General features: G+C 52.6%; 1 protein-coding gene across 1 annotated transcript in view; it reads right to left on the bottom strand.

Annotated features, from left to right (window-relative positions):
* The window catches only part of ADAMTS2 (ADAM metallopeptidase with thrombospondin type 1 motif 2), a 245,389-nt gene that overhangs the window by 73,725 nt on the left and 150,460 nt on the right, over positions 1-21,204 (bottom strand). Inside the window, exon 4 of the mRNA XM_060008222.1 lies at positions 18,473-18,675. Coding sequence (XP_059864205.1) covers positions 18,473-18,675 — 203 coding nt within the window. The remainder of the gene's footprint in view (positions 1-18,472; positions 18,676-21,204) is intronic.

Consider the following 21,204-nt stretch of genomic DNA (forward strand, 5'->3'; position numbering starts at 1 on the left):
TGGCTCCCAATCCCCACGTTGCGACTCATCAGGAACAGAAAGGGCAGAATGCAGGGCTTGTGGGCCATGGAGGAGGCTGGCTCTGCTGAGGAGTGGGCCCTGCCCTGCCCCGCCAGGGCCACGCCAGCTTTTCGGGGGGCTGTGAAATTGCCATAGCCCCCTGAGGCCAGCTGCATCCCACTCTCCACAGGTGCTGCCGGTGAGGCCAGAAGCCAGCAGGGCCCGCTGTGGTGTAGAGACCCCCGGGAATAAGTAAGATGCCCAGTAAAACACTTGCCTCCATAATAGGGACACAGCTACAACATTTCCGCCAAGCAGAGAGCTAACAGACATGGCACAAAGAGCCACAAAGACAGAAGGCAGCTTCCAAACATCTCCCTCCCAACTCCCCCCCGTCCCTTGACTCCCATTCCATCTCCTCCACAGGTAGACAAGGAAGCAGCACCTTCCCACCTCGTGTCTCCCCCACGGTCATTCTTCACGATGGTCACCACTCAGAAAAGGTCTGACCTCCTGCTTCCTCTGCCTGAAACCCTCAATGGCTCCCCGGTGCCTTCAGGAGCAGGCCTCAGCCCTCAGCCTGGCACTTGGGGCCCTCTCTAAGCTGGCCCTGGCTGGCTTCTCTGAGCTCCACTTCAGCTACTTTCCTCCAGGAACCCTCACTTCTGACAGCTCTGCCTTCTCGGAAGCCAGCTGCCCTCTCCTGCTGCTTGTGCTATGGTTCATACCTGGAGTTCCCTCTCCAGCCTCTGAATTCTTTTTTTTTTTTGTGGCGCACGGGCTTAGTTGCTTCATGGCACATGGAATCTTTCTGGACCAGTGATCGAACTTGTGCCCTCCGCATTGGCAGGCGGATTCTTTTTTTTTTTACATCTTTATTGGAGTATAATTGCTTTACAATGGTGTGTTAGTTTCTGCTTTATAACAAAGTGAATCAGTTTTACATATACATATATTCCCATATCTCTTCCCTCTTGCATCTCCCTCCCTCCCACCCTCCCTATCCCACCCCTCCAGGCGGTCACAAAGCACCAAGCTGATCTCCCTGTGCTATGCCGATGCTTCCCATACAAGAGCATTTGAAAAAACAAAGAGCAATAGATGTATTTCAAAGGAGGAGGGCAGTTACCCTCCCCCTACTGCCACCACAGGGCCTTCCCACTGCAACTGGGATAAAATCAAAGCCCTGCTCCCTCTTCTCAGGTTGCCCTCGCCTTGCTCACCATGGTCCAGTCACTGACCTGTGAGCTCCTTACGCAGGGAGCCCATCCCTACCTCAGGGCCTTTGCACTTGCAGTGCCCTCTGGTTTCTCATCCTCTTCCCCCAGCACGACTGTCCCCTGTTCAAAGTGAGCCCTTAAAGTAGTTGTTCCCAGACTGGACTATGCACTTGATGTGGAGGCATCCCTCCTCCTCAGTCACTGCTGTGTCCCTAGCAGTGTCAAGCACACAGTAGGTGCTCAGTAAAGAGTTCTGAATGCGTGAATGAGTGAATAACGTTGGTAAACGTGAAACAAGAGGAAATGGGCAAAATGTGTGACAGCAGCAGGGTGCATGATGCCCTGTAACGATCAAAGACCCAGCTAAGTGCCCAAGTGCCTCCCCACCCCCACCTGCCCTCCCGAGGCCTGTGTGCTCACCTCTGCTGAGACCGCAGGAGGAGGGGAAGCAGGGACAACGTCCTTGACCCCTGTCTGAGAAATTGATCCTGGAATCTTTAAACCTTGGGGAAAAGGTTCAAAGCCGCAGCCCTTCTCTGTGCAGAGAGAGGCCAAGAGCTCTCTTGTTTGGGGAAATACATCGTAATGCGCCTTTTGCTTATGCAAAGATGCAGCCAAGTTTGTGTTCTGGAATAGACAATAAGGAAGGACACAAGCTCTGCATGATAATGTAAAAGTTTGCTTTCTTTGTGGCAGAGTTCTGCCCTGGGCAACCACTGAGCCCTGGCAGGTGCCCTGAGGCTGCTGGGCAGAGGTGACTTTCTCCCCTACCAGGGTGGAGGGACAGGTCAGGACAGAGGGGCTGGTCCAGGTCGTGGGGCTCCTACTGAGGCAGGCAGGGGCAGAGAGGCTGTTTGGGTTCCCAACCCCTACGTCCAACTTTCAGGGAAGTTACCACCTCTTCCCTTGAGCCAAGCTTTGGCAACTAAGAAGGAGCCCGAGCACCCTGCGGGGAGAAGCCAGGTCTGGAGGAGTCTGTCGTGGGGCCTCAGGAGGTAGGCACATAGCCCGTTTTGCTCTGTGGCTTCTCCAGGAACCCTTGACATAACTGGGAAGAAGGCTGGTCTCTCTGAGCCCCCCAGGAGAAGGCTTGGACTGCCACGGTGGAGATGGAGGTGAAGAAAGTGCTGTAGAACCTGGGGCAGAAAGTCTGCGGGCTTCCAGTGAGTATTTTCATTCGTGTGTATCTCATGACACATAAACGGGACTGCAAAAGCCCAGTCTCATTGTGAGAATAAACATTCCCTTTGCAGATCTTTACCACTCGTTTCTCAGCAAATGCTTCGTAGGCAAAGCAAGAACAAACATGACTCTGGCCTCTGCTCAAAATATCAAACTGTCATGAAATGCAAATGGGCAGGACACAATTACTAAGGTCGTACGTACTGTGCACAAAAATGGGAGGCAGGTGGAGCCCCTTCTTCAGCCCCCAGGGCCCCCACTGTGACTCCTCTCACGAAGGTGAAACCGTTCAGTCCCCAATCCTGCATGAGGCCACACTCTCCTGGGCCTGGGGACAACTCTGCAGGTCCCCAGGGTGGGGACGGGCTCCTCCACCCCCAGGCAAGTAGGTGCCTTGAATCTAGGTGGAGGCTCAACAAACGTTTACTGTGCAAATGAAGGAACAAAGATGCCTTAAACAGCTGCCCATGTTGGCGCTGATTCCTTCCAAGAAGCTGCCCATACCTCGTCACTTCATCAGGTTGCATGGGTTCCAGGGTGGGCTCGGCCACCATCTTACCCTGTGACTTGGGTTTGGTACTTTGCCTGTTTGAGCCACAGCTTCCTTATCTGTGAAATGGAGGCAACACTAGTTCTAGCCTCTCAGGCTGTATGGAGGACCGACCTCAACACTATATTTAGAGCATCCAGCAAAATCCCAGGCACACAGCACAGACTCAGTAGAGCTGTCATCAAATGACAGAAGGTCAAATACCCTGAGTCCTTTCTCTGGGCCCACCCTGGGCTCTCCTCAGGGCCACCGGGAAAGGCCTGCCTGGACTGCAGTGCACAGCCAGGCTGTTTTCCAGAGCCCATGCTGGGACTCACCAGGTATCCGTGTGTGACCCAGACCTGGGGTTCTCCCTGCCAGCTCCACCACAGGGTAACCAACAGCCACACCACCACTTGGGGCCCAACCTTCCCACTCATCACGCGAGAGCTCATCAGAAAGGGATAATGCCACAGAACAGGGAAGGACGGACCCTGCTGAGGCCGCAGGACACAGAATAACTCATCTGAGGCCAAAGGCTAGAGCCCACCGAACCCCCAAGGCCAGTTTGGAGGGCACAGACAGGAAGGAGAAGAGAGAAGGCAGGGATCTTGATTCTTGTTGGCAGCGGCCCTGGCCCTGGAGAGCACTGGGATGTCACCCATGAGCTCCTCAGCCCTCCCTGACCAGAGCCCTGAGGGCCTGGCTTGGGGTCTCCTCCAGAGGAAGCACTTCAGGGAGGCCCCTGGTGGCGACACCTCATGGCATCCTCCCCGGCCCCCCACCCCATCCCTGTCTCAGAGCCTGTGAGCATGACCCCACCCCTGTGATGTGAGCAACTGGGCACCAGCATGTCATTAGAAAAAACAATGATTTTTCGTCCCTCCTATAATTCATATTCTTCTGCTTCCCTATCACCATGTGACCCAAGGAAAGAAAGAGGGAAAATGCCACCATGGAGAGGGGAGCCATGGCACCTGGGAGGTCCCTGGGGAGGGGAACAGGGGAGAAGCAACTGCCCTGGTTTATGTAGGTTAGGGGAGGAGGCTGAGGAGAGGCAGGAAGTCAGATCCAGGGTTATGACCCCCCACCCCTGCTGCTGCCCCTCACACACCTTTAGGGTCAAACACAGATCCTGAGAGCTACAGGTCCTGCTCCCCACTTGGACCCTAAGATGAGACCACATTGCAAGAGCAGAGTCCCCTCCCAAGGTGGCTCTAGCAGGAGGTGAGAAACGGGAGGGTCTCCTGGGAGTAAACTGGCCTGGAACACCCCCAGCCCCAGCCCCTGAGAGGTGTGTGTGGGCTCCAGAAGCTCCTGCCTACGCTGGTCAGGGTGGGAGAGGCTTCAGACTGGATGGGTCATCACGGCACCAGACCTGGACCAAGTGGGGCTCAGCATACCGGAGCAGTCCAGGTAAAGAGTCTGGGGCCAGACCTGACAGCAAAAATGACGAGGTCTCAGGCCAGCCTCTCCCCACTGCCACTAGGGCCCCAGGGTCCCCCACGTGATGAGGAAGAAGGGAGGGATCCTGCCTACCAGGCACTGACACAGAAGAGACTAAGGAAACCCTGACCGTTCACACTGTCACCTGTGCCTTTGGCAAAGGCAAGGGGCTCACCAGGAAAGGTGAGCCTCCCAGAAAACTTCGCAAGCTTCAGAGCAACCCTCCTTGCAGCATCACAGCTCACTGCCAGAGTTGTCTGCCGCGAATATATCCTTCCTCCAGAGTGAAATCCCTCGGCACTATTCCTAACACCCAGAATGTAAGGAGTCACCTCGGAACACAGTGGGAAACACTCCTGTCCTGCGTGCAGCACATGGCCCCTCGCACCACGAGATTCTGTTTGAGCAGCTGCACTGTCTTTGCCAGCCTCTGTCCCCGGGCAGGGTGTGTTAACCACCTGGGCCCAGGCTGGGAACAGGCGCCCGGAAACGTGGAAGAAGAGAACAAATAGGCAGCTGAGAAGGTGGATGAACATACCCTGCTACACAGGGAGCCCAGAACCAAAGGCAGAAGGGCTGAGTTCTTGGACACGCAAGTACCTGCCCCAGGTCACTTCAGGGTCGGAAGGGCCATGGGAGCCCACAAGGCCCGTCTCATTGCTAGGCTAAGGTGGGGAGGGGCATGAGGACTGCCCCACCCCCGCAGCTGGCTGCCTCCCACTCACTCTGCGTGTACAGTGGACATCCCCCCAGAGCTTGCTGGGCTCACATGGATGCTGCTCGAGGATCCCCCAGGCCGTTCCCTCTGCTGCACCATCACGGCCTCATATCCCTTCATTTGTTTGTTAGTCTGCTAACTGCCACCTCCCTCCGCTGGACCTGTCTGTGCCCACTGAGAGCTGGGGGCTCTTCTGCATCCTTAGCTGTTGCATCCTCAATGCCTAGAACCCAGCTGGCTCCCAAAGCTTCAGGATCAATTCAAGCTCCCCCGTTCTGGCCAGCTCTACCCTCCGAGGCCTCCCTGCCCTGCACCCCCATGTCTGTCCCACTCCAGGCCTCCCATTCCCAGGACACGCTGAAGGTCTACACAGAATTGCACCCTCCCCACCTTGTCCACTTCGGAAGTGCCAACTTGTGGTCAATCAGCTCAAGGCTCACCTTGGCTCTGACCTCCCCAGCCAGGCCCTTGTCCTTCTGGCTGCGCTAAGGCAAGCCAGTGTGTCCCCAAGAGAGACAAGCTTCTCGAGGACAAGAGCTGGGCTGGTTTGGCAGATGTCGTGGATGAAGGAACAACGGCTGCACCTCGTTGGTCAGCTCTGACCTTCCCAGACCTGTGCCAGGTGCCTCCTCACAGCACTACCTCTCACCTCCTGCACCCTGCAAGTGAGCATTACTACCCCTGTTTACCTACTGGGGAACAGAGGCTCAGAGAAACTGGGAGATTCACCCATGTGAGCATGCGTGGGAACCAGGGCAAAGGGCTCTGGGGAGCAATTTGGCAAATCTTCTGAAATTAAAACTGTACATTCCTACGACCTAGTGATTCAAACTTCCAGCATCTATGGTGGAGACAAACAGCCTTGAGCATCAAGGAAGAAGGGACAAGAACACTTATGCTACTGGTACTTCTTTTCCACGGACAGATAAAGCCTATTTTTTAAAAAAATATTTATTTATTTATTATTTTGGCTGCACTGGGTCTGAGTTGTGGCATGCGGGATCTTTTAGTTGCAGCATGTGGGCTCTTAGTTGTAGCATGCACGTGGGATCTAGTTCCCTGACTGGGGACTGAACCCGGACCCCCTGCATTGGGAGCACGGAGTCTTACACACTGGACCACCAGGGAAGTCCCAGATAGAGCCTATTTTTTATGGGAGTCGGTGGGACCACAGTCACCCTATGAGAATTCATTTACTCATTGATTTGTTCATTCACAAGACATTTCCTCAACACCTACTCTGTGCCTGGCTCGTCGCCAGGTGCTGAACATGCAAAACCAGGTAAGTAGACCCTCTGAATCTGACATTAACTTTCTGGCATCTTTGTGTGAACCCCTAACCCCCCTGAGACATGCCAACAAAGGGCCCCCTGGGCAGTGGAGGAGAACTCAAGGGTCACTCAGCTACAACTCCTGCAGCACAGGGGGCAGCCAAGGAGGAACCTGGATGGGAGGGACAGCCAGATGGGAAGTGGTGCTCTCTGCTCTTCTGGCTCGGCTGTCACCTTGCTGGAGCTTGCGGGAGACAAGCTCTGCAGCTGCCCAGAGCTGTCACCAAGGAGTGACGCTACCCGGCCCTCCTCGTTCGGGGGGGACTCTCACTCCTGCTTTGACAACTGCCAGCTCCCCAGGGAGGCCAAGGACAGGCTGCTCTGAGGCTTCCCTCATCAGCTGTCAGGGGGCCTCCCAGAGTGGGAAGGGAGGTGTGGGGGAGTCCAGGAGGCAGGAGAGTGCTGCACACTTCAGGGAAGAAGAGGCAGAGGTAAGGACAGGCCTCGGCTCCCCCCAGCAGAACGTTCTCCGCTTGCATCATCATCCCTGGGAGGAGGGGGCATCTACTGTCCACCCCCGTCCCCACTGGAATGTGACTTCGTGCAGGCAGGGCCTCAGGCCTTCTAACATGACATTTTCAGCACCTAGAACTGTTGTCTGGCACATAGCAAATGTTCTAGAGACATGCACTAAGTGAATGAGTGGGTGGGTAGGTGAGCAAACCCTAGAGAGAACAGGAAGACACAACAGATGAAGGAGCCAAGGGGAAGAGCCAGGAGAGTCATAGATGGAAAAGACAGTCGGGGCTGTGGGCAGCGGGGAGAGGACTCGCACCCAGGCCACACAGGTATGGGAATCTCATCTTCCACACCCTACCTGTGCCACCCAGCCTCTCTGAGCCTCAGTGACCTTACCCAGGAAAGGGAACCTCACAGGGCCACCAGGGCAACGTAGAGCCATCGTATAAGTGCCTCCTTGCCTGGGGCCAGCATGTGTGAAAACTCAGCCTCTTAGGCCATAGGGAGAGGCATTTCCAATAGTAAAACGCATGAACCCCAAACTCCCTAAGAGAGATGTTTCTGTCTCTTTAGACCCCAAAGGAAACTCATGACTCCCCTGACAGTATGTTGGTGGATCCCAAGCCCCTTAGCCTGGCACAGAAGGCTTTGCCAACCTCATTCCTGCCTCTCCCCTAGCACCCTACACTCCAGTCGGGCCCAACCTTGCACTGTGATGTGGAGATGCCGCTGAGCCTTTACACCATGCTCCCCTCCTGGTCAACTCTGCCTCTGCACTAGGGGCAGCGCAAGGGGCCCTCATCTGGGGCACCCTTCCCTGTGACCCTGTGGTACTTGCATGATCAGCAGGCATATTAACCAGGATGAAATTACGTATTCCTTGCCCTGCTCCCCACCCCTCTCGTGTTCCAATCTCTCTGAGCACAGGAACACGACTGCCTGCTTCTGCACCCCAGTGCCCAGAGTGGGGCCCATTTAGACCAGGGTTCTGAGAGCGCCCAAGGAGCGAATACACATGACCGGGGACAGCTCACACTTGAGGCATGCTCTCCATGTGCCCAGAGTGCCACTAAGCACTTTTCTGGTGTTTAACTCAAGCCATGCTCACAACAGCCCTAGGAGGTGGCACTAATTATCCCCCATCACGGCATACAGCAGGGCAGGGCAGGCAGTCGCTTCCTTTCTTCTAGGCCTGAAGGAAAAATCCACCCGCTGACCGGCCAGTCATGTTCTGATTCACTAGTGCAGTGTGAGGTCTTAATTTCAATTTGTTGCCAACGTTGAAAAGTAATTAGATTTCCTGTAAAAGCTGGATTTCCAGCTTCTCGGCGGGGTGGGGTGGGGAGCTCACAAGAGTGTGCCTGTTTATTCCTAAATGACCACAAGTGAATGGAACCCAGGAGGGGATCTCCAGAGGTATAGCCTCTCCTGTTGCCCCAGTCCCCACCACTCCCTATTGTCCACAGCCTGGACACCCTGATTAGGCCTCCTGCCTGGCTCCTGTCAGCATCTGAGAGCGCTGCCCTCTTCTAAGTACTGTATCAGCCTCACACACTGCTGGCCCTGATAGTCATACTTCCTGGTGGCACACAGGGCCATGCTCTCAGGCCAGCGGGACAAGCATGAGGAACAGGAACAGTGCCAGGAACGTCCGGCTGTGGCCACAGCACCAGCAGACCCTGGGGCCTGGGGAGCTGCCGTATGACAGTGGGAACTTCTTCTCCGCATCCTCACATCCTTTGCTACGGCCAGGCCCAAACCCAAATGTGTCTCTCTTGCCCCAGGAGCGCTGCTTGCTTCCCTTCAGCTTAAGGGAACCAAGTTTTAGTGTCCAGTTTCAGAGATGTTTTTCTCTTCCCCAGGAACCAGAGCCAGAGACACGTGAATGGGACTTGGGTCTGAGCTTTCCCCCTGGCGGGTTTGCAGCTCTGTGGCCAGTTCACAAGATCACCCCCGAGAGAGCAGAAAACATTCCTGTCCTGTCACTGCCTTCCCCACCATCACCACGTGTCCCCAGCATTCTTGGAAGTTGATGAGAACTGGAGCCCATGTGCCTCTGATTGTTTGCAAATCCTGGCAAGGCTTTGGTGAGCCCAGGCCAATTTCTGGATTAAATTAGAAAAGAAAAGAGGGAAAATATCTGAATCCTGGCACAGACAGAAATCATTCAACAAAAAATGTTTAAGAACATACTGTACAGAGGGCTGATCCCACACTAGGAAGGGTCAAAGGGTATGGCCCATGCTCTGAAAGCTCAGAAGCCCCTTTGGATCCCATGTTCTCCATGAGCCTAAGGAGTGTGTCTGCCCCTGACAGAAGAGATGCTTGGGGTGGGGGTGGGGGCAGAAATTCTTCCAGAACCTGAGCAATTAGCCCAGGTGGGAGGGGCAGATCTGCTGACCCAGAAATCTTGCTCCTCCTACTATGTTGTTTTAAAATGCTCACTCAGTTGCTTTAAAAAGAATCCCCAAAGTGACCTCACAGACCCATTCAGCTGGCAAAGCTGGGGTGGGGGTGGGCTGGGGTCTGAGCAGGCAGAGGGTGGAGCTCAGCTCACGTGTGAGGTTCCTGCAATGGCCAGCAAGAAAGGGTTGCTCTAGCTGCCGGGGCTCAGAGGCCTGAAGAGGGAGAGAGGGAGCTTGTCTCCGGGGGGTACCTCTTGTCAGTGAGTGTGCCAGTCTTTATGGATCAGAGTGTGCGGGAGGTTTAAAGATGAAGAAACCAAGTTTAGGGCAAGGCGGGAACTTTGCCAGGTAGGTAAAAGCCAGGATTAGGATGCAACTGCTTCTGACTCCAAAGCTGGTCCTCATTCTACGCCCAGTGCTTCCCTAACACGTATGCCCGTGTGCACTGACAACAGTGGGAGGCAAATGCAACTATAAAGCGCTGGGGCCACAGCTCAAGGTGAGCCCTAAGCAAGTAGAAGATTTCTTTACACTCTGAGAGAGAATACTTCTTGAGACCCAGATAGTGGTTTTGTGGGCCGTATGGTCTCTGTCCCAACTACTCAGCTCCACCATTGTAGTACAAAAGCAGCCATAGACAATTCATAAATGAATGTCATGGCCACGTCCCAATAAAACTTTATTTTCAAAAACAGATGATGGGCCGGATTTGGGCTATAGTTTTGGCAACCCTGCTTTAGATGCTCCAGTTTATCTTGAAAAATTCAGGCAAATTTTGCTTTAACTCAGTAATATGTCCCAGTTTACTTTCATATAAAATTGATGTTTTAAAATGCTTGCCATTCGGAAAAAGTGGCACTTTAGGGGGAGACACCTCACATCTGTACCGTGGCCTCGGCAGCCTCTGGCAGGCCTGCTGAGAGGACGTGCTCCCACGAGCAAAGAGCCGTCTTCTGGGGCAGGTCATCACCCAACACACTGGCCTGTCTCACATCTAGAAGGAGTGCAAGCGGACCAGCAGCTCAGTCAGGCAGCAGTGCTAGGTCTCTATGGATCCTGAGAGCCCGAGCAACCACCAAGGCCTCTGGTTGCTCAGGGAAGTGTAGGGTTGAAATTAATGCTTTAGTTAAATGCTATAAGCCATATAGGAAGCACTAGTCTTGTGCCTAAGTTTTATATTTCTTGAAGTCTTGGCATGAATAGGTTTTACTTTTTAAAGTGCATTTGTAAACATATTACTTTAATAATGGCTCTCGAGTCTTCCCCGAAGGCATTCCTCCCTGGCCTCCCATTCACCTGAGCCCAGAGAAGACCCACTGTCCACGCCTGACAAGGTAACTGGAGGTGCCGCGAACATGAGGGCTGCGTCACTGCATGGCTCCTTGGGGTGCCAGGCTTGCACTGCCACAGCACTGAGTTTGAAAGCACAGACTAGCTCAAGGGCTGGTACCAGAGTCAGCAGCAGGCACATTCAGGAGTGTTGACTGCCTCCCAGCCTGGGAGCTCCAGGCTAGGCAGGAAGCCCGTTTCCAAGGAAGAGGGGTCAACAGGACCGCAGTTCCCAGTGCAGAGGGCGGCCCGGGCAGGGGGTAGTTCCTTGTCCTCAGGGCTGAGCCTGGTGAAGGTCAGAAGATGAGCCACAGTTGAAGACTCGGGAGGAGCAGGAACGGGATGGCGGCAGGGGGAGGCCAGCGCTGGAGAGGCACACCTAAGTAGGGGACCAAGGCGGGACCCAGCAGCAGTGTGGGGCATGGGCCCTGGAGGAGCCAGCATGGCTGGAGGGGCCGCACATCTGCCAGTGCTCCCCGCTCCATCCTCACAGCCTACTGGTGGTGGGATCGAGACCCCTCCTCCCTCAAACATGTGGATGAGGCTCTCCGGCAGCCTTCCCCAAGGGGTCCCAGCTTCTCTGGCCTGGTTAAAGGACCCTGGGCCCAGGACACAGGGCCTCATCCTGGGTTTGCCAGCAATCTCAAGGCTATGGTGTACGAGAGGTAAAAATCAGTGCAGAGGACCCCAAGGGATGAGGCCTCAGCCCACAGCCTGGCCTCAGTGCTCAGAAGGCACCAGCTTTCTTCATCTGGGCAGAGAGCTGAGAGCGGTGGTAGGTTTGAGCTGAGCCTCCAGATGAGTAGAGGATGGGGATGGGGCCATAAGAACGGGGCCTGAGGCAGGAAGCACAGGCTCAGGTTCCTGGGTTCAGGGGCGAGTGACCAGGGCCCACGCCCAAGAGGGCTCTGCACTTGGGCTTAACGCTCTGTGGTTACCATCTTGAAATTCATTATTTTATCTTTGAATTTGTGTTTTGTGAGTGAAATCCGCTGGGACAGGGAAGCCTTGGCTCACACGTGGTCCCACTTCCACAGGACAGGCTCTTGTCTTCCTACTCCCCACTACAGGGGCCTGCATGCAGGTGCAGGGATGGTCAGGTGGACACATGTGCCCTGAGGCATCTTGGGGCAGGGCATGACCTGGGTTGGGGCTGGGAGATGCCCTGTGTTCTTTCAGTGGCAGCTGTCGGGAGACAGGACAGGCAGCTGTCAGGCCCCGGGGGCACGCCCTGCATCACTGGCCAGGACCGGGGGCCCTCAGGGAGTGCTCCCTCATGGCTCCACTCCTGGGGGGGCCTGTCTTCCTCCTCCCAACCTTCTTAAGTCTGGTTGGTGCTTTGTCTGAACTTCTGGTAAGCCTGCAGCACCCTTCGGGCACAAGCCATAAAGTACAAATCTGTTTAATTTTGGTGATTCCCCATGCTGGTTAAATGTTCTAATATCTGCATTTAAAACAGGCCTTGTACAATATAAAGATGAATGGTAAAATGCATGATTATAATTAAAAATCCTAATTTTTCTTCGCTTAGAGTGATAATAAATAGAAAATTTTAAAATCTTGACAAGTTGAAAGACTGTATACGAAAGGAAAAGGCTTTGTATAGGTACGTCTTATGACACTTTTTCCTGCTCTTTGAATAAGAGAACCACATTTTCAGTTTGCACTTGGCCCCGGGAGTTTTGTACCCAGGAGACATTCTGGGTGTGGGGTTGCTGCAGCTGAATGCACAGCAAGAATCGTCAGGTGGTCAGTGAGGACTGGGGTTTGGGAAATGATGCTGCTGACAACAGGCCATGGGAGTCACTGTTGGGGGCAAACAGAAAGAAACTCCAAGAAGATTAACTTCTGGAGAGGGCATGAAATGCCAAAGACAGCCCCCAAGGGAAAAACCAGGGAGGAAAAGATCTCAGGACATGACTACACACAAAAATGTAAGCCATCAACCAACCAACCCCAAACAAAATACAACAAAAGGCAAACAACAAAACTGGGGAAAACATTTCCCACACAAACATCCGACAAAAAATTAACCTATTTTAATATAACAGTTCTTCAGATTAACACAAAAGAAGCTAAAGTCCCAGTGGAATAAAAAACATGAATAGGCCAATCATAAAAATATAAGATGATCACTGTTTTAAAATATATATATATATATATATATATATATATATATATATATATTTAAATGGGACCTCCTTACCATCAAATACCTACAACTTACAACAAAAGTATATCCCTGTTGTAGCTATCAAACTGCCAAAGCTAAAAAGGATTTGGTGGTGTGAAGAGGTGAGGAGATGGGCATTTACTCAATGGAACATGAATAGGTGAAAATGAACAGAAAGCTTTCTGACACAGAAAACTTTAAACTGCACATAACTGTGGACCAAGAATTGTACTTTTAGGAACTTAGTTTAAGGAAATAGTAAAGATGAGTAATAGTTTCAGCTATAATGATATTCATTACTATTAGTGGCCAAACTAACATCTAAAAGGGAAATAAATTTTGTTACATGAGTAATATAAATAATCAATTACCTAAAAAGTATGCTACAGTCACGTGGTGCAATGTTATGCCATCATTAAAATGAAGTACTAGGCAATAATTGATAGGAGAAAACATTCACAAACCTATATGAATATATTCTAATTTTCCATCATAAATAGTATATGGTACATGTTAAATATAGCATATTTTAATAAACAAAGAATGTTACTTTTCTAGACTTGAGGAAGAAAAGAAGGAAACTGGACCTCGAAAGAGGTGCTTGAATGGGTTTGTGGGAGGGTTCTGAACACCATGAGACCCCTTCTACATCCAGGTGGCTCTCTCGAAATGCTCAGCAAATATTTCCAACCCTTCTGACCCTCGAGAGTCTGAGGTGGAAAGAGGGATGGATTAATTCCCATTTTCCTATGAAAAAATGGGCATTAAATGTCTTGCCCATTAATGTTGGAAGGAAGTAGCACCTCTAGCAATTTCCTACTGCCCTTAGAGTCACATCCAAGTTCCTCTATTGACTGGCCTTCCTTGCCTCCAACTTCCCCTCTTACTTGGGCCCCTTGTTCCCCACATTGGCCCTATTTCACGGCTGACATAGAGTTGATGCCCAGTAAATATTTGCTGATTGTACTGTATGGACAGGAGCTGTGTGTATTAGAATAGGATGGGCTGTGTTGCAGTTAACAGAGAATCTACCACATTTCAGTGGCTTAATACAGTAAAGGCTGGTGTGTGTTTCCTTGCACACATCACAGGCTTATGCAGGTTGGGCGGCCCTGCCCCATTTTGCGGCTGCAGCTACTGGGACACGTGACTTCCAAGGTCACTGTGGTAGGACAGAGAGAGAGGAAGTGGACACATTGGCTCTCAACTGCCTTGGCCAAGAGGCGACCTATGTCATTTCCTTCCACACAGGCCGTTAGCTAAAACTAGCCACACAGCCCCAAAAATGAGCTGCAAGGGAGGCTGGGAAATGGAAGGGAGGGGAGCATGTGGATATCTGATGAACCTGAAATGTCGGTGTCACACCAGGACCCACATCCCAGCCCAGGGTCTGCCACAAAGAGGCCCCAAAGGGAGTCCTGCAAGCAGAATAACTGAACGATGAGGGAGACCAAGCTGGCTTAGAGCTGCCAGGGCTGAGCCACGCCGACACCTGGCCCGACACCTTGGCCTCTGCTGCTCCTTGGAGCCCACATTCCCCAGGTCTTTTGCCATCGGGACCCCCCACCTGACCCTCCTCCCAGGGCTTCTGTGACCTCCCTCAGGGGACAGACTGTCCGCCCAGGGCTGGCCCCCAGCCGTGGGAGCTGGGAATACTTCCATCCTGGTCCTGGCTGTCCTCACTGCTGACCAAATGCCTCACTTGGAGCACAGTCTGGGTCAGCTGCTGCCACATCTGTCCTGCACGTTGCTGCTTTGGCTCCAAATGCTGGGAAGCCCCAAGACCAGCTGTGCGCTTACAAGAAGAGGGAGCCCTACCCTGGCCAGGCCTTGTAGGGTCACATGGGGCTCTGGCTGCAGCTTCAGGTGGGCCAGCACCTACCGGGTCTAAAGGTCCCCACACCCAGGGCCACCCACACTGCCATTTAGCGCCATGTGCTGGTCAAGTTCAGAGGAAGGGCACAGCAGGCAGAAAGTAGAATCGTGCTTCCCAAGGGCTGAGGAGAGGGAGCAATGGGAGTTATTGTTTAACGGTACAGAGTGTCAGTTTTGTAAGATGAAGAGAGTTCTGGAGATGGGTGGTGGTGATGGGTGCATAATAATGTGAGTATACTTAATGTCACTGAACTGCTCCCTTATAAACAGTGAAGATGGTAAATTTTATATATATTTTCATAATTAAAATTTGTTTTAAATTCTATTGGAACGTAATTAAATTAAAATTTCAGTTCTTCAATTACACGCCACATTTAAAGCGCTCAAGGGTCAGGGTGGCTAGTGGCTGTTGTATTGGACATGCAGAATTAGAGCATTTCTAGCAATGCAGAAAGTTCTATCGGACAGCACTGCTAAAGAAGCTTATCTTTTCTCAAATATTCCTGCCTCCTCAATCCCCCTCCTCCCCAAGACCACCAAAGGGCTCATGTACCTTAGATCATCCCCAGGGACTCTTCCCAGGGCATGTATGTACCCTGGATGAAGACACTGAGCCTTAGAGGGTATTGTCAAGGCAACACAGGATCCAAGCAGGGGCCCTCACCTCCCTCAACCACACTGCACTCTTACTGTGGGAGCTCAGGTTGGAGGTACAGACACCCCCCACTGCCGTGTCTCCCTGAGTCCAGAAGTGTCCACCAGGCCTTCTGTCTCTGCAGGACCAGCCGCTGTGCCTGGAACAAGCACCACTTGCATGACGCAGCAGCGGAAAAAAGACACAGCCCAAGTACTCTTTCTCAGCTCCTCCGATTCATCTCCTAAAATCCCTTTCTGTTATGATCAAATTTGTTTCAATTTAAGAATTTTTATATTTCTCATGCTTTTCAAGAAACTAACCAAACCACACCCTTATCCAAAATTGAGGTACAGTTGGATCACGGGGGTGTAAACGAATACATTGAAGTTAACTGGCAAAACCAAGACAAAGTTCTAGACTTCCTCCTACCAGCTCATGGGCATAAGGTGTGTGCGACAGAGGGAACCTCCACACCAGGCAAAAGGCGGATTTGATCCACCAGCCTCAGGAAGACACTCAGAGTCTTTGCTGTACTTGTCAAGAATAATTCTAAACCTGCTGTCGCTAAACTAAATATTGTCATCGTCATGATAGCAAAACCACATTTATTTAGAGACTGTAAAGCACGTTCACCTTCATCATCTCATTCAATCCTCACCGACAACTCAAGGTGAAAATTATTGCCATTTTAAAGATGAGAAAACCAAGGCTTAGAAGACTGAAGCCCATTCTCAGTGACATACCTGGTAGTGGTGGGGTCAGGGGTAACCCAGGTGCAAAATAATAAGAAATATGTATCTGGTCTCTGCCCCTCATTCCTGGCACAGACCTCCTAAAACACTTGTAATTTCCTTAATGATAGGGGTGAGAGGAGCATCTCTTGTTATTCATAATGTGCCCCTTTCAACCTTACCTGAGTTTATGTTAATGAAGCGATTCTTGGTGGGCCCCTAGATAGTTCAGGATGGGGGCTGGTAGCCAGAGGAACCAGCTGTATGATTAGAGAGTTGGAACTTTCAGCCCCACCCCCAGCTTTCAGGGAGGAGAGAAAAGCTGGAGATTGAGTTCAATCACCCATGGCCAGTGATTTCACCAATCATGCCTGCAAAATAAAACCTCCATAAAAACCCTAAACAATGAAGTCTGGAGAGCTTCCAGGTTGGTGAACACATCGAGTTGCTGGGACGGTGGTGCATCCAGAGAGGCCATGGAAGCTCCACGCACCTTCCCCATGCCTTGCCCTGTGCATTCTTCCATTTAGCTGTTCCTCAGTTGTGTGCTTTATAATAAACCGACGACAGTAAGTAAAGTGGTTTCCTGAGTTCTGTGAACCGTTCTAGCAAATTATTGAACTTGAGGAGCTGGTTGGTAAGAAGCACAGCTGACAACCTGGGAGTTGAGCTCGGCATTTGAAGGGGGGCCCATCTTATGAGACTGAGCTCTTACTCTGTGGGATGTATGCTAATTCCGGTGTGAAGAAACAAGTAGTTTACCAGGATTCAGGACTCTCGAATGCCACAACCAGTCCTTTTGTCCGCTGGGTTGGAGGGCAGTATAATACTTGGGGAAAGACGTATATTTTGCAGGCAGACAAGATTTTACATCTACCAATTTTATAGTTCGTGTGAAGATTTCCAAAGATAATGCGTGATAAGTGACTAGCACAAGCCTGGCACACAGATTCACATATTAAGAGCTCAATATTTGTAGCCATCATGGTATTATTATTACTATTATTATATTAAAGCTACTTTTCAAAAATAAGTGAGATTAAGTGTGACACCACTCTCCAAAATAAAATAACATCTGCAAACAGACTTCGGCCCTGCTTTGCAGATGAGATGGCTGCATTCCAGAGGGTCAGTGACTTACCTAAGGCAGGTGGAGAGGAAGACAGGCCGGCAGGCAGGGGTTTGCTCCTGGTCCAGTGACCAGTTCATTCATATCCTCCTTCTTGCCCCTGACCTATCTCTTCACTAGGGCTCTGGGAGGTCTTGCCCAAGGATCAGCTGAATTCCCAGGGGCTCACCATGGCCCAGGAAGCAGAGCTGAGAACCAGGCCAGGGGTAAATGTCCTACCCCCTCACTGCTCGCCACCAGCTGGACCTCTGGAGGACCCAGTTCACTGACAGGCTGGGGAGCAGCCCTGCCTGCTGTAGAGCCCCCTATCCCCTGGGCTTCCCTGCCCACAAACAGCCCCCTACAAGCCCAGGCTTCCTTCCACAAATCCACTCCTCCCACAATGCTGGGCCCACAGCGTGTCCTGGTTGCAGGCCCACTGCATCTCCCTCCAACCCCTAATATTCTCCCAGCAGGGCTCAACTGAGGCACCAGGCAGTGAGGGGCAGGATCTCCACACCACCCCGGGCAGAGGCAGGAACTGCATTTTCTACAAGGTCAGCATCCTATACCTCCTGGGGTGGAAGGGGCTGGAATGAGGGGAGGGGTAACAGCTTAATCTCTCAGGATTGGGTAGACAGGGCAGGTGTCCCGTGGTGCCACAGGAGGCTCAGGTGGCACCCAGTCACCCAGTTAAGGAGCCCAACCTCACAGGGAGAAACAGATGCTCTCTTCCATCTTCACTTCCTCTAACTACCTCAAGGAGAAACCTCGGATGGGTGTCGGTCTGTCTGTCCTCCTCTCTAACACACACTAATCTCCCATTTGAACATCGCGGGCTGTGGTGCAGATCCGGCAGAAGGCAGGACTGTCTAGCTGGATTTGAATAACATCGCTTTACATTTTACTTCTAGGTTACCTTTACAATAAAGCGAGGTTGCCTTTGTAAATAATTTTAAGTTTTAAAAAAAGTCAGTTGATTTACAGGAAAATACACAGTATACCATGTGGGTATGATGAAAAATTAAGAAAACTGGTACACAAATGACGAGTTTCTGGAAAGCTGCCTTAGCATGTAAACAGCCTTGCCAAGTCAGAACCACCCCCTTCCACCCGCCCTTTGCAGAGGAGAAAACTGAGGTTCAACAAAATCGATGGGAGGGTCACCTTTTCTCACCTGTAGACCCAGACAGCCTCCCTGTGACCATGTCACTCATCCCCAGCTCCACCAGGAAACCGTGGCAAGCACAGCTGCCCTGGCCCACCTGCACCCCTAGCCTCCCAGCCCCACCCCCAGTGCCCTGCCCCTGCCACCCCACCCCCACTCACAATGTTCATGAGGGTGAGCAGGTACTTCTGCACATGCTCCTTCCCGTGGAACTGGACCACAGAGTCATCCACCCCCAGCAGGACCTCGATGTTGTAGTCGTCGTCGGCAGCATGTCTGCGCACCCTCTGCCTGGAGCTGTTGACTCGCTCCTCCAGGATGCCCAGGGCACGGCTGAAGCTGTCCAGGCTACCCGGGAAGATCCCTGGAAGGAGAGAGGACAAGGCCTGTAGCAGCAGCCCAGGCTCACCAGGGACACCGCAGCAGGACAAACCCCCACTCAGATGCAACTCGGCACCTGCCAGGTGCCAGCTTGGCCATCAGCTTGTCATCATCACAGCACCCTAACCGAGGGCATTTCTGTCCCCATTTCAAAGGAGAGCAAACTGAGGTTCAGAGAGGGCAGCAGTGATGTACCAAGTCAGCTCAGACCCAGCAGCATGCAAATCCACAGCTCGGCCATCACAGAGGCCAGGTTTGGCACCCAGCAGTGAACAGAGAGGGTGGGAAGCTGAATGGGCAGGGTGGACTCTTTTCACCCATTCACACACTCGCACACTCCCCAAGGGCCGCCCAGTGCCAAAGAGCTGGTCTCCCAGGCTGGTCTCCCCATTTATAACCGGGGAAACTGAGGCCCAGCCCAGGTGGTATGTGTTTCACAGTGTCTTTTCAGACACTGTGTCTTTTCAGACAGCTCCTCTTCTGGAACTTTCTGCTCAGTCCCTGGTTGGAGCTGGGTCCCTCATCTCTGTGCCAGGCCCGCCCACTCAACTCCTGGGTTGGGGCCAGGCCATGGGTGACCCCGACCCCAGAACTGCCTGTCCCTGATGCCAAGTGCCAAAGAGATGAAAGGTTGCCTGACTGAATCATGCAGGAATCAGGATGAGCCCCTCTTATGACAACTCCCCCACAGTCTGCCTGGCAGAGGCTCACTCCGTCCCCCACAGGCTAAACACCTGGCTCAGAGCGGGGCAGACCATCTGGGGCATGGGGCCTTAGGGGCCACAGCTGAGGGGGCCAGGGGCTGGATCGCATCAGGCCCAGGACCCCAGGATGTCATTGCACCATCTGCAGGGCTGCAGCATCTGTCTCAATCCCCTTCTACTTTCCCACTGGGCCTGGAGCCCACCATGGACCAATCCTGGCCCCTACCTCTCAGGATTGCAGCTGAGCTGGCCAGGCCGACCTTCAGCATTGCCGGCAGCCACAGACCACACTGTCCAATTAGTCCCAGTGCCAAAGCCTCTGGAAGCCCCTCACAACCCTGCGCTGGTCTATGTGTCCACGCCAGGTCCTTGACCCCAGGGTCCTGCCCCTCCTTGGCACTCCTGGTAGGGGGAGGAACAGGTGTGTCTCAGAGACTCTTGCCCTGGGAAGGACCTAGGACCTCAGGTTATCATGACATCACTAAAGAGTCTTCCAGAACAATTCTTCTCACTTGTCCCCTAAGCTCTTTTCCCCGGTCTCCTCTGGAGGCACAGTGAGGCAGCCAGGCCCTCCGAGTATGTCTCCTCATCCAGTGCTGACAACAGGCCTCTCTGATGTGCGTTATTGCCTCCATTTTACAGACCACAAGACTGAGAGAGCTCCCCAGCCAGCCAGAAGCTCTCTTCTTTACACCTGCTGTCTGTTAGGTTTCAGGCACAAACCTGCAACCTGGCTATGGAAGGAAAAATGGGAGTGAAGGAGCAGCAGAGGGGGAAGGGCTGCACAGAAAAGAGGAATGGGCTAGTGCCAGGGCTGAGCATCTGCTGGCATTCCTTACCTCCTGGGGTCCTTGTGCCCCCGCCCCAGCCCTGTAGTCCCCCATGTCCACCCCGTATGCACAGGCACACACACACTCCACACACACGCACACACATGCACACGGCAGGCACTGCCCAGGACCACTCCAGGGAGAGCGCCAGTGCAGAGCTCATCCTTCTGCTGTGCTGTCTGGAGGTAATTCAGGGCCATCCTTGCTGCTCCCAGGGGAAACATCAGCTACTTAAACCTGACAGTGGGTTTGAGGAATTGCTACTCTATTTTTACACATTTATTTCTTTGCATTTTCAACAAGCAGGGACAGCTCACCTTCAGAACCACCTTGGGAAGCAGAAAGATGGTAATTTCCATAAAAAGCTCTTCCCAGGGAAGAGGCTGGATGTTACCCCCTGCCCCTGTCAAGCCAGGGGTCACTGACAGGTGGTCCCTGAGCAAAACCAGACCATGGGGGTGCCTGTTAGGGCCATGTGGTGTTTTTTAAATACCTTATTTGGTTGACAGTATTTCAAAATTTGGAGATTTCATGTTAAAACCTAGAATAGCCAGCTTATCTGAGAAATTAAGAAATGGAGTCACTGTAGAGGGGGAGGGGAGTTTACACTGAGCTGTGGAGTGACAGCCATGCCTGGAAACAGGACACAGGGGCCCGCTGCCTGGCCTGCCGCCCTTGCTGCCCACTTAACCTCTGAAGGCATCAGAGTGTGCCCCCAACCCTAACCCAAGAAGTCACCGTGCAGTGACTCCTCTTGACATTTTCTGGGGGAGGGAATGGGGCTGCCACCAGGCCAGGGCTGGCTAGGGTACATCTTGTAGCTGCTTCTGCTGAACAAGCTCAGTTTTTTGTGTTTTTTTTTTTTTTTTTTTTTTTTTTGCAGTACACGGGCCTCTCACTGCTGTGGCCTCTCCCGTTGCGGAGCACAGGCTCCAGATGCGCAGGCTCAGCGGCCATGGCTCACAGGCCCAGCCGCTC

The sequence above is a fragment of the Delphinus delphis genome, chromosome 3 (genome assembly GCF_949987515.2).
Source record: "Delphinus delphis chromosome 3, mDelDel1.2, whole genome shotgun sequence".
Classification (NCBI taxonomy): domain Eukaryota; kingdom Metazoa; phylum Chordata; class Mammalia; order Artiodactyla; family Delphinidae; genus Delphinus; species Delphinus delphis.